General features: G+C 27.1%; 4 protein-coding genes across 8 annotated transcripts; 2 read left to right on the top strand and 2 right to left on the bottom strand.

The window, feature by feature from the left end:
* Window positions 1-378: 378 nt before the first annotated feature.
* Window positions 379-1,860, bottom strand: LOC106793177. Its single transcript, XM_014759880.1, has 5 exons — window positions 1,743-1,860; window positions 1,460-1,561; window positions 1,267-1,345; window positions 926-1,118; window positions 379-794 (listed from the first exon to the last, which is right to left on the bottom strand). The coding sequence occupies exons 2-5, from the start codon at window positions 1,526-1,528 to the stop codon at window positions 590-592; spliced, it is 546 nt and encodes a 181-aa protein (XP_014615366.1). The 5' UTR covers window positions 1,529-1,561; window positions 1,743-1,860; the 3' UTR covers window positions 379-589.
* On the top strand, window positions 1,181-5,675 carry LOC106793174 (dynein intermediate chain 2, ciliary). Of its 4 annotated transcripts, none has more exons than XM_014759872.1 (16): window positions 1,181-1,226; window positions 2,163-2,355; window positions 2,457-2,566; window positions 2,651-2,764; window positions 2,838-3,039; window positions 3,136-3,210; window positions 3,325-3,455; window positions 3,516-3,599; window positions 3,683-3,869; window positions 3,936-4,097; window positions 4,167-4,310; window positions 4,393-4,499; window positions 4,563-4,740; window positions 4,823-5,054; window positions 5,125-5,358; window positions 5,441-5,675. In XM_014759872.1, exons 3-16 carry the CDS (start codon window positions 2,510-2,512, stop codon window positions 5,613-5,615), a joined length of 2,082 nt encoding a protein of 693 aa, XP_014615358.1. In that variant the 5' UTR covers window positions 1,181-1,226; window positions 2,163-2,355; window positions 2,457-2,509; the 3' UTR covers window positions 5,616-5,675. The 4 variants fall into 4 exon arrangements, with proteins under 4 accessions (XP_014615358.1, XP_014615359.1, XP_014615361.1 ...); XM_014759873.1 differs by lacking the exon at window positions 1,181-1,226 and adding an exon at window positions 1,578-1,707; XM_014759875.1 differs by lacking the exon at window positions 1,181-1,226 and adding an exon at window positions 1,849-1,861.
* Window positions 5,676-6,039: 364 nt separating this feature from the next.
* LOC106793175 (fukutin-related protein) lies at window positions 6,040-8,626 on the bottom strand. Its single transcript, XM_014759877.1, has 3 exons — window positions 7,980-8,626; window positions 7,622-7,879; window positions 6,040-7,252 (listed from the first exon to the last, which is right to left on the bottom strand). The coding sequence occupies exons 1-3, from the start codon at window positions 8,442-8,444 to the stop codon at window positions 6,482-6,484; spliced, it is 1,494 nt and encodes a 497-aa protein (XP_014615363.1). The 5' UTR covers window positions 8,445-8,626; the 3' UTR covers window positions 6,040-6,481.
* Window positions 8,627-8,891: 265 nt separating this feature from the next.
* Window positions 8,892-11,522, top strand: LOC106793176 (N(G),N(G)-dimethylarginine dimethylaminohydrolase 1). 2 transcript variants are annotated; one of them, XM_014759878.1, is made up of 6 exons: window positions 8,892-9,339; window positions 9,669-9,771; window positions 9,891-9,988; window positions 10,301-10,357; window positions 10,851-10,946; window positions 11,047-11,522. In XM_014759878.1, exons 1-6 carry the CDS (start codon window positions 9,082-9,084, stop codon window positions 11,299-11,301), a joined length of 867 nt encoding a protein of 288 aa, XP_014615364.1. In that variant the 5' UTR covers window positions 8,892-9,081; the 3' UTR covers window positions 11,302-11,522. The 2 variants fall into 2 exon arrangements, with proteins under 2 accessions (XP_014615364.1, XP_014615365.1); XM_014759879.1 differs by lacking the exon at window positions 10,301-10,357.
* Window positions 11,523-12,687: the final 1,165 nt, after the last annotated feature.

The following is a 12,687-nucleotide window of genomic DNA, read 5'->3' as shown; positions in this document are numbered from 1 at the left end:
TACCCTTACAAAATTAATAGGAAAAAATTATTGACAAGTAATACATGAAAAATACTTAAAAGGAAATAAAAAATAACGTACTACAGTATAAAAAGATAAGACTGAGGGGTATCCTAAACATTAGATCCTGTGTAATTAATATTTATGTAAATATCATGTATCATAAATGTTAAATAAATATTTTTGATTTTTATAATTTAATAAATTTTCAATAAGAATAATATTTTCGTCACGATGCAAACACGTAGGATTAATTTTTTATTATAGTGCGTTGCATCTTGGAACTTACTTTATATAGTTCGTTTTATTTTAATATTGTTGCATAATTTAAAATAAAGCATAAATAACTATTGAAACACGCAACAACAACAAATAAAGAAAGATAGCATATATATCCTTTATTAATATTAGCATTTTTTACTAGAAACACATAAAAATATTCAACTTTTTTTACTTTCTTAAAAAGTATTTGAAAATATGTAATGCATACTAGTTATTCAGCTGATATTATGTCATAGACCATTTAAATGTCAATATAATTTTCATAAATAATTTTGTATTGTTTTCACTAAATACGACTTGTTTTACATTATAATATTTGACAATGGCAAGCAAAACACCCAGAAGGTACGTAAGTCCACGTAAATGCATGAGATGGTTGAGTTGGATCTAAATTCAAAGAATCTTCGCTTTCTTCACTTAAATCCTCGATACTAAATGTATCAGTAAGCTCTCGTTTATGTTTCAAAGATTCTTTTCCTTTTGATAATGAGAAAAGAGTAGTTTCATCATCGCTAAAAAACAAAAAATACATTAAATTTTTTTTTACTCTACAATAGTAGCAATTAATTTTATTTTAATTAAAATTCGTATTCCTTATTATAATTTATTACGATATATTATTATTTATAATTAGTTAATTTACCTTTCACTTCCACTATGCCAATATTCAACTAAAGGAAGATTTTCTTTATTTTTAGATGGTATAGGCAACCTTTCTATCGAAATTAATCCGCTACTATTATTACTACATACGTTTATTTTGGACGTTTCATGTTTTGGTAATTTCATATAGTCTGAATTAAGTTGTATTCGTTTTGCTTGTTCAATTCGTGCTTCTATAAAAAGAAATTAATATCATTACATGAAATCTTGAATTTAAAATTAATATTAATTATGAGCGAATAGTTAGATGAAACTAAACAAGATGCATTAAAAATTGATTTGTAAATATAAGTTTGAATTAATTAATGATAAATTGCGTACCAAGTTTTTTTTGCCATTGTTTTGTAGAATTTCTTTGAGATGTTTGCGTCAGATTACTATTACAACTACTATCGCTTCCCTACAAAGATACACCCAACTGTGCATTAATTAAATATATCTGTAAACTGATATTAATTTTAACAAATAATTTTTTTTCGAATAACATATATTTAGATTAAAATTGTACGCTTACCAAAAATAGTTTTTCATCTTCATTGTGAGTAATTATCTTAGGGTCGCTATCAATTCCACTATCCTCCATGACAAGATAATATATTTTGCTTTTAACTCATCTCTGCAATACGTAAAATATAATATTTTATATTTTTCTGTTTTTTAAATAGCTACAATTTGTGTGTATCCATTAACATAATTTTTAATTGTTTAACACAACAGACATTTTAATTTGAAACACTTAAACAAAGATGCATGAATAAACAAGTAAATAATACATTTATTATTATTATGATACGTACATGAATATATCATATAATTATAATATTTATTATACACTATGACAATTCATTCATTCACATTCCACACAAGAATCTAGTTACAACTTGTTGAAATGCTTATATTATCTTGGGATAGTCCAGTATTGATTTTCTTTCAACCAATAACCAAAAATACAGATATAAATTTTATCATCTTTATTTTTTAAAAACATTTTGTATAAATTCCATAAGTATATTAGATATACGAATATATCTTAATATACGCATAATACAGTTAATTTTATGCAATGAAATTAAAATTAGTAACCCGATCTAGCCGATTTTATTTATGTCCTTTATTAAGCACACTTTTATGAAATTTTATTTGGAATATATATAAATATAAATTTGTTTGTTAATTTTAATAATTGTTTATGTCAAACTCATGTATATCTTGTTTAGAAAAAACTTTGGAAATTCCATTAAAAGTGGCAAGAAATAAATGGCAGTAGTAACCATAATAATGCCAATGTATCCTTGGCAACCATGAATAAAATTTGTTTCCATGCATGAACAACAAAATGTGCACAGTTGAGAGAAAGCCTAATAAAATATTTAAGTTTCTATCGTCAAAATACTTGGATTTAATAACAATGTAACGTATATAGTGAATATAATTAATTATTATTATATTATTTAATATATTTCTTTATATTAATATTACAAAATAATACTTCATTCTTAAATTTTATCTAGATAAGGATAAAATTTGTCATAACTTTATTTAATAACATATAACACATAACATAATGGCTTCTACGTTACCCAAAAGACAAGCCTCTAAAGTCTCAGAAATAATGAAAGATGTATGTTACTATAAACTCCGATAAAGTATTTTTTTTATATATAAATTAACAATTAATAATTAATAATATTCACAAACATTTTAGTATGTGAGTTTGAAGAGTCGTATGTCAGGTATGAGCTTAGCTGGTGGAGATACGGATTGGATACGAGGGAAAGTTGCTCTTAAACCGGATGATCAATTACAATTAACGGAGACAGTACATAGAATTCGTCTATATTATTAAGTACTATCTAGAAAGTGCAAATATTTTATACTAATGTTAATTTCAGGAACTTCAGGAAGAAATTGCTCGAGTACTTACAGTACAAAACACACGTATTCCTGACTCACTAGTTGAATGGTCTTGGAAATTAAGAGAATATATTAGACTACCTGATCCTCCTAATGTAGTAACTCTCATGAGTGTACCTGGTACTATACTACGTAAAGACTCGGAGGAAGCTAAGGTGCAAATAGCTGGTGGTATTGTTGGTAAGCCATTACATAATAATTTGTATAAATATAAAAAATGATTATTGGATATATTATTAAAAATACGCATTTATTTTATATTATATTTTTTTATAGCAGAAAATCATGATGAGGGGTTGACCTTTGATACCAGGCAGGATGATAATATACTGGATAAATATGCGGATGAAGGTGTGTTTCAAAATAATTCATCATAAATTTGAAAGTAAATGTTTTGTTTTTTATATTAAGCATCTTTCAACTATTCAATAATATTTTAAATAAAACAATTATAATACATTTTAGAATACGAAGGAGAATATGAATATGAAGCAGAAGTAGATGAAAATGAGTACCAAAGAGAGAAACATAAAAAAATACCTAATCAATTCAATTTTTGCGAGAGAGCAGCATTAACGTATGAAAATCCTATGAGAGTAAGTTTATTAAAGATAGCAATATTTTATAGGCAGGTAAGCTATTCATTTCTTTTATAGGATATGAGTACACAAACTTTACCACCACCCACAGCATTGTTTAATACGCACGTCTTCCAATGGACTATTTTTGACGAATATCAGGTGCATAAATAATAATTATGAGGATTCTCAAAATATTCTCGGGCAATATTTATAATTAAATATTTAATTATACACACACACAGGAAGATTACATGCAACAACAACGTGAAAGAGAAAGAGAAAGAAGATTGCCAGTTACACAGGTACGAAGAGAGGATATGAAAAAAAAAGAACAAATGGAAAACATTGAAATGTATGATAGAATGCTTAAAGCAGCTAAAACGTTAGAAAGAATGGTGAATCAAAATATATTTGATGAAATTGCGCAGGGTAAGTCTAGTTGTATAATTTTAAATTTACTAAATTTAATGTTCTATTCACTGATAATGTTTGTAGACTATAGGTATTGGGATGATCCAAGCGATGAATTTAAAGATGGTGAAGGGTCTTTATTACCATTATGGAAATTTCATTATGAACCAACAAAAAAACATGATATCACAGATGTATGCTTTAACGAAAGATATTATGATCTATTTGCAGTATCATATGGAGCATGTTAGTAATTAATGTATAATAATATTTTATATATTTGTAATAATATTATAAATTTTTACTGTATTACAGTGACATTTAATAGTCCTATAAAGGACGGCTCAGTATGTTTATTTAGTTTGAAAAATCCATCGTACCCAGAATGGATTTGTCCAACAGAATCTCCAGTAATGTGTTTAGATTTTAGCATTCAACATCCTCATTTATTAGTCATTGGTAAATTTTATGAAGTATATCAATATTTTGTAAAATATAAATACATGATTTAATTTATTATATATTAATCTTTTTAATAAAGGTATGAAAGATGGTTCAGTAGCTGTATATAATATTATGTTACCACCAACAGGCCCACAATATAAAAGTAATGATGTTACACAAAAACATGGAGGCATCGTATGGGAGGTATTTTGCACAAATTTATAAAAATATTAATTATATTCATTGATTATATAATATCTATTAAAGGTTCGTTGGGCACCTGATACACAAGAAGGAAATTTAGCATTTTATAGTGTTAGTATCGATAGTAAAATAAATTTTTGGGTTCTTAATCAAAAGGAACTTGGATTAACAACAATTATGACATTGTTTCTTGACCAACCACCAATACCAGGTCCTGATGGTACAATGATAACACTCAAAGGTATATTATATTGATATGAAATTTTATTATAATTAGATGTTTTATCTAAAAATATTTATTAATCATTAACTATTACTTGTAGGGTGTGGAACCTGTTTGGCTTTTTATCCATCTGATGAGCATATATTCTTAGTTGGAACCGAGGAGGGTACTATGTATAAATGTAATACAGCATACAGCAGCATTTATATGCAAATATATAACGAAGCACATAATATGCCAGTGTATCGTATAGTCTTCAATAAATATAATTCGAAAATATTTGCAAGTTGTTCGGGAGATTGGAGAATTAAAATATGGGAAGATGAAAGACCGTAAGTTTTAAATATAAAATAAACAAAATTGTGTGAATACACACAAATTTATAAATATTTAATTACACAGAGATCCACTTTTTATGTTTGATCTCGGGGTTCCAATTGGAGATGTCCAATGGGCACCTTACAGTTCAACTGTCTTGGCTTGTGTATCGAATGACGGAAAAGTTACTGTTTTTGATTTGAACGTGAACAAATACAGACCAATTTGTAGCCAAGCGATTGTTAGTAAAAGAAAATACAAATTAACAAGGCTTGCTTTTAATAATAAGCTACCTTTCATCATAGTTGGCGATGACAAGTAATTAATATTTAAAAATACAAGAACGTGTGAACTTATTGCATATTTGGGAAAGACTTTAATGACATTTTTTTATTAATAGGGGCACCATAAGTGCATTGAAACTATCACCAAATCTTAGAGTGAAAGTAAAACCAACGAAAAAACAAATCGATTTAACAAATACTGAGTTAGAATGTATGAAATTAGAAAAATTATTAAGTTTTATACGAGAACCACCTACATTAACGCCACCAAAAGATGTTAAATTAGAATGAGGATATTAGTATTTGCAATATTTGTTGAAGTTTGAAAAAATATATACAGTACCATATTTACAGGAGAAGTTTGTTATTTGCAATATATATTTGTAAGTAATAGTCAAAGGTATCGTAAAAACATATTATTGCGTTAATTATTAAATGTTATAACTTTATTTCATTTTTTTGTTGAAAGCTATCCACAGAAAAACAAAGAATATTATAAATCCTTTAAAAAATATTAAGGAAAACAAGCACAAGTAATAAATAAATAATTATAAATACATAAAATAATATTTTTTATAATATATCATTGACAAAATGTATAAGGATATTTAAAAGTATAAGTATTTAAAAATGTATAAGTATTTAAAAAAAGACTGATTTCAAATGTCGATGGGATTATTAGACTGTGGATATCTTTTAAATGCAGATATAAATATTTGGCACCAAATGTATGTACTTTTTTATTATCTTAACTTCTAAGCAGAAATAATGCAATGTTAATAGCTATTGCTCATTTTCAATTCACACATGCCGACTTACAATATAACTACTTATTGATTATTACTTGAACATTATATGAAATCATAAATCAAAGTTCTTATCGATTAAAAATGTGTCACCTAAATATTTTGTACTTATTGTTAATGATTATATTTTCAATAATACAAAAATTAAATACAAAGCGTGCAAATAATAGTCTAATTAGTTATCTAATATCAATTCCCTGTTATAATAAATGGAAATATTATAACTTTTATAACAGATTTTGTAAAATGGTGTAAGTTGTTACTTTTTATTTAGTACGAATTATTCTAGAAAAAAAATAACACCGATAGCATTTAATGGAATGCGAATAACAATAATAAAAATAATGAAATTTAATTAAAAATGATCTTATTTGGAAGCTTTGGATTTTCTACGACTCCTTTAAAATATTTAAGCTCTAAAAAATCTCTAATATTATTTGGGCATGGAACTTGTCTACCCGCAAATTCAATGCTTGACATCGGATGAAGAAATTGTTCAGGAAAATCTTCATTTTTCATAAACGATGCGTCTTTAACCATAGATCCATTTTTAGTATAGAATGGAAGTAAGTTAACGTGTAAATTATTAATTTTGGAATATTTTACTTTAAAAAATTCTCCCTCTGTAGCTTTTTCCCAAACAAAACCGTGATTATCTACAACAGGTTTAACTTTAGCTTTAACTAACCATGGAGATCTTTCTAAATCAAATCTATTTATTCCTATTTGTACTTCATGATCCCATGGTAGAATATCTCCATTTTTCATTGCACCTAACAATGATGTTCCTTCTAACCAGAAACGAATACCGACTTCATCTAACTGATCAAAAACGTGATGAGCAACTTTCCTCAATCCAGCAAGACAACAAGGAGGTGTATGTCGATTCTGATAAATATATGATGGTATACCATTTATCACTGATCCAAAACATCTTGAAGTTTCTTTCGAGCATCCGTACCATTCAATTAAATTTGAAGCCCTTATTACTTTTTTCATTCCTAACTGTTTAAACATTAATTGTTCACGACTTTGATGTAATTGTTCCAGCTTCCGTTGAGTTTGTTGATTTCTATATAACAGCTTTCTTTCGTTAAACTGATGATCTTTTAGAATATGAATCTATCAATGTAAAAAACTATCAAATGTTACTCTTGTCATATTATTAATATAAACCAAATTCTAATATAAATACATATGATAAAATAAAAGCAAATTAAATTTATAATGTATAAACAATAAATTAACACTTACCACTTTAAATAATAAAATTATTCACGTGAAAATCTAAAACTTTGATGATATAAACACACACGTAAAAACAAATCAAACATTAAGAAAATATCACAAACGATTTATTACTCTTATTAGAGTAGATAAAAAATGTAAATAATAAAAAATAGATGTCAATGGATAATTAAAACAAAAACCATAATCACGAACATACGCTTAAAATATAAACCTTATTTTACATCAAAGAAATTAATTTACCTTTGCACCAATAGCTGTAGTTTGTATGTACAATGCATCTGGAAAAGGCAATAGAAATGGATCGGAGAGTTTTCTTAACGTTTTGACTTCTAACATCGTTGCATGTTTTCCAACTACGAAATCACATTCCACATCAGAAGAATGGGTGAATTGTAAGCTCCATTCCTTAATCTTCAAGTTCACGGAAAGACAAGATAAAGTAACTTTACCTACAGGTACAGATACTATCCCATATTTTGACATTTGTCCAATGGTATTCTATACATGAAAAATATAAATAAAAAAGAAAATATATATTAATAATTAATATTTCATTTTTATATAGTCTTCTTTATATAATATAAAACGAATTAATTACCTGTAGAATTTGTTTGTTGGATATTCGACTAGCATCAGGTAAAAATAATACAAACTTAGTGCGTATGTAGAACATAGGATTTCTTTCCTCATAGGTTTTGTTGAAATCGGTATGCAAAGTGATGAGTTTAACATTCTGCAATGTTTCATTTTCAAAATGCAATTCCAAAGGTGGATACGGCAACTCATCGCATACAATTAAAATTGGTATGGTAGGGAAAGAATTCAATACAGACTCTACAGTGGACACCACGTCATTTTCAAAACTTTCAAATTGACGTATAATTATAGTTACAAGGCGAGATAAACGGCGATGCAATTTTTGTGGTGGATCATTAGTAGCAGCACCGGGTGTCAATAATCCCAACGTGTTTTGTGCTGCGAATAACCTCCATATTCTGTGCCAAATAATTACATTTCCCAATAACGCAAACACGAGTAATGTTCTTACGAAGCTAAGGCGCATTCTTATTGTACAAAATAATGTCACATTGTATATTGTATTTTAAACAGACACTCAAGTTTTCACATTATCAATATCTTTTGTAATCCCTTTAAAAAATTTCATTTCTTACTATATTTTTATACCTCCATTATTTAGGGTTACCTTAAAAGATCGTTGTTCTAAAACGTCACTTTTCAATAATGATCACCAACATATAAACTATAAAAATCCCTTTTTATTTGAAACTCAAAGTTTGATGTGAAAGTTATCCCTTTTTTATTAGGAAAACAGTTAAGTGGTCCAGTCCTTGAAACCATTGTTATGTTAATTACACTGTTATATTTAATTTGCAAAAAGTTAAATTAGGAGTGAAAAACTTATATATGGTTGCTTGTTTTATCTGTGCAAACTTAATTTCTACAGTAAACAAGGAATTACCTAACTAACTTCACACTTTACAACGAGTAAATTATAATATTTAGATGTTGGTAACATTGATCGTATTAATATAGTGTTGTTTTTACGTGAAACGTCAAATTGGTGTGTTCTCGTTGGAATAATTATAAAAAAAACTGTAATCAGCGGTGTGATCAAATAATTGAGGAATCACTTAGACAAATTGTTTAGACATAATAGAAAACTAAAGTTTGCTATAATCATGCCATTACATAGATATACTCATGCCATTTTATGTAGAATCCCTCTTTCATTGCGAACTAGAGGGGAGGTCACGCTTGACGAGGCTAGAAAGCAACATTTAGCATTAGCACAATTATTACGTGAACTTGATATTGACGTCGTTGAAATGCCACCTGACGAAAATGCACCTCTTTGCGTTTTCGTCGAGGATATTGCCGTTATTTGTAATGGTATTGCTCTAATCGCTCGGCCAACCGAATCATCTCGTCTAAAAGAGGTATCGACCTTGTTATCGAATTAACTTCTCATTTGATGAATACATTTTTAAAACCACTTAACTCGCGCCTTGCTCTCAATTCCCATCTGACTTAATTTAAAGTCATTTTATTTATGCATATATATACATGTATTCTAGGAAGCAATGTTTCAATAATTTAAATTAGAAATTTGATTTATATTCACACACCTAAATGAAAATATATAATATATATATAACTTATAGATAAATAGAGATTTTTAATTTATAGATAAATAGATTTATATATATAATATATATCTATTTTATTAATATTACAATTTTATAATAAATTAATGTTTTTATTTCAGATCGATACTATTAGGGCCGTTTTAAAAAAAGAATTAGAAATACCTTTAATAGAAATAGCAGATAAGAATGCTCGTTTAGACGGAGGAGATGTTTTGTTTACAGGTAATAGTTAATAAGAGCTTATGCATGATACTATTTTGCTAATATATATACATATATAAAATATGATTTATATATTCAAGAAATTATACTTATAATATATATAAATTGTTTTCTTTTAGGCCGTGAATTTTTTGTCGGCTTGTCACATTTTACAAATGAAGCGGGTGCTCGCGCAGTTGCTGCAGCATTTCCTGAATATCCTTGTGTACCCATAAAGGTTTGTTAATTGAATCATTTTTTTCTATAAGAACATTTGTATATTTGAGAATGTTTGTTATTAATAATCTTTTAAGAATAAAAAAAATGAATAATTGTTCCAGAAAACTGATAATAATCTATGTATATTACTAATGCTCGACAATGTACACGTTCATTTAAATTATTATACATTCGTGATATAATTTAGAATTAATTTACAGCACATTATTTTATTATGAAATATGCAGTTACATATCATGGAATCAGAATGTGTCAATATTTGTAGACAAAAATCATACTCATACAACATATTTTTCATTATTCATTTAAGGTGGGTGATGGTGGCGAAGAGGTGATAGTGGAGAGTCTTACCTCAGCCCCTCTTCAGGTTTGGGTGCACTAGTTTGACTCTCTTATATGCATATTACATTGAAAAAAATGTATTTCACAAATTAGAGAAATGATCGCACGTTTTATAAACAAAAAAAAAAGCAACAGACTTTTTTATTTATTAAATATTCTGCATAAAAATGCAATGCAGAATATTTAAGCGATGCTTTAAAATCAAAACTGATAATGCAAGTTATCTAGCTTAGCATATTCGTGCACATGGAGTTCATAGCAAAGTTACTCACTCACCTTAGCACGCATTCCATTTGTTATCGACCTCAGTACTTTATTTTTTTTTTTGCAGAAAATAATATTATCGCTCATTGATGCATAAATGCTTGAATCTTTGTAAATGATAATATTTATCAATGAATAGTAGCTATGATAAACACATGTACAGTTTTTTCCTTTGTATACACTAATACACGAAGTATAAGTAATTAGTTTGCAAATGTAATTATGGGTAATAGTTCTTTCTTTGATTTTTTAAGGTTGCAGAATCAAAACGTTTGAAATCGTTAGTTTCTATGGCTGGACCTGATGTTATTTGCGTTGGTGCTGGTAAAGAATGTCAGGAGGTGCTAAAGGTAAATTACATTTATATATGTAACAATTGTTTTATCGTTTTTCACCAGTTTCATCAAATAAATTAATTTATCTTATAAATATTTTTTATTGTTCGTATAGAGGATTGAACGAGAAGCAACGTACAGTTATCAGACATTAACTGTACCTGAAGATGCTGCTGCGAACGTTCTGTACGTGAATGGTACTCTTATTCATCGATCAGAGGATGAAATTCCTCAGTCAAGTAAGGTTTTTATGGAGAAAGTAGAATTTCCGACTAGATCGTTACCTATGTCTGAATTAGCAAAGGTCAGTTCTGGTTTATCATCTTGTTGTTTGTTAGTACGCAGACCCAGACATATTCGCAGTATTTAAAAAACAAACAACCAAACAAAAAAAGAAAGAAAAGAAAATAACATGAATAACAAGACATATAATCTCAGTGAAATAGCCAGTACTTTAAACAAGTAAAAGAAGCTTTCTTTATGGGGCTTAGCACGTATTAATTTAATCAAAGAAAGTTGATCTATCACTATAGCTTTTTATATCATTTTGATATTTGGAAGTATAAATTAAAAAACTACATGAAAAAGTAAGAAAGAAAAAAAAATAATAATGAATATAATATATTTTAAGTTTTAAATATAAAGACAGAGCTAATATATACTTGATGTGCGTTTATATTAAAAAATAAAAAAAATATATTAGTTTATATTGCCGATAGAATTATTTTGTATAATTTTTTTTTGTTTTTTGCTCTTGCCATTGAGATATATAATTTCTATTTTTCAATTTTATTTACAGTATTTATACCATCGTGTAAAATCTTGTTATATTGTAGCCGATACCATGACATCTACTCATTGTTATCATAATTTTATTATTCATTTCATATTTGTATATTTTTTGTTTTTATTTTACAAAATAGTTAGAATTCATTAAATGTTTCATTTTGCATTTAAATGATGCAAAGGACAGTATTTGTGGTAATGATAAATATTGCACAATATTTTTTATTATTATGCATAAGGGGTTAGAATAAAGAGACTTTCTTAAAAATATTATTACGATAATCGAGCAAAATCAAACTTTTGCATTTGATATGAACTAGTATTTTACATTTAGGCATTTTGCAAGAATATTTAAGACTTTTTTAAGACAAACGTGAGATTTTTTGTTTTTATATATAATAATATTCTGACTCCCATAAATGCATTTACAACTAGTCGTTAAAACGTGTTCACAAATTATGCAATCAGAAAATTTATATATACTTAGTAATAAAAAATATCTATGATATTATCAGGTAGATTTATATACACGTCTTTTTTAAAAAGACATACAAAGAGATGCGGTATATACATTATTATTGTGTAGTTATGGTATCTGAAAGTAAATTTTTGGGAGAAAACTATTTAAAAATATTTCAAATACTTTCCAAATTATTTCTTTGGCTGTTTTCACATATATATAGATAAGAGTATATATATTATATATATAAATATAAATATTATCAATAAATTTGGCCGGTTAGTTCTAATACAGTATCTATATTATATTTACAAAAAAACGTATTATACAGTAGTACCGATGATTAAGAATTAAAAAATTCATATTACATTAATATTAATATATATATAATTTAGGCTTTCCGCAATAAAAGGCACTGAGCTTAATTAAGGTCCTGTACACTAAAATTCATTTTGCTCTCTCTCTCTCTCTCTCTCTCTCTCTCTCTCTCTCTCTCTCTCTCTCTCTCTC

The sequence above is a fragment of the Polistes canadensis genome, unplaced genomic scaffold (genome assembly GCF_001313835.1).
Source record: "Polistes canadensis isolate GaletaPanama2010 unplaced genomic scaffold, ASM131383v1 scaffold_12, whole genome shotgun sequence".
Lineage (NCBI taxonomy): Eukaryota > Metazoa > Arthropoda > Insecta > Hymenoptera > Vespidae > Polistes > Polistes canadensis.
Note: the sequence above shows the minus strand (reverse complement) of the source record. Positions and strands in the feature narration are given on the sequence as shown.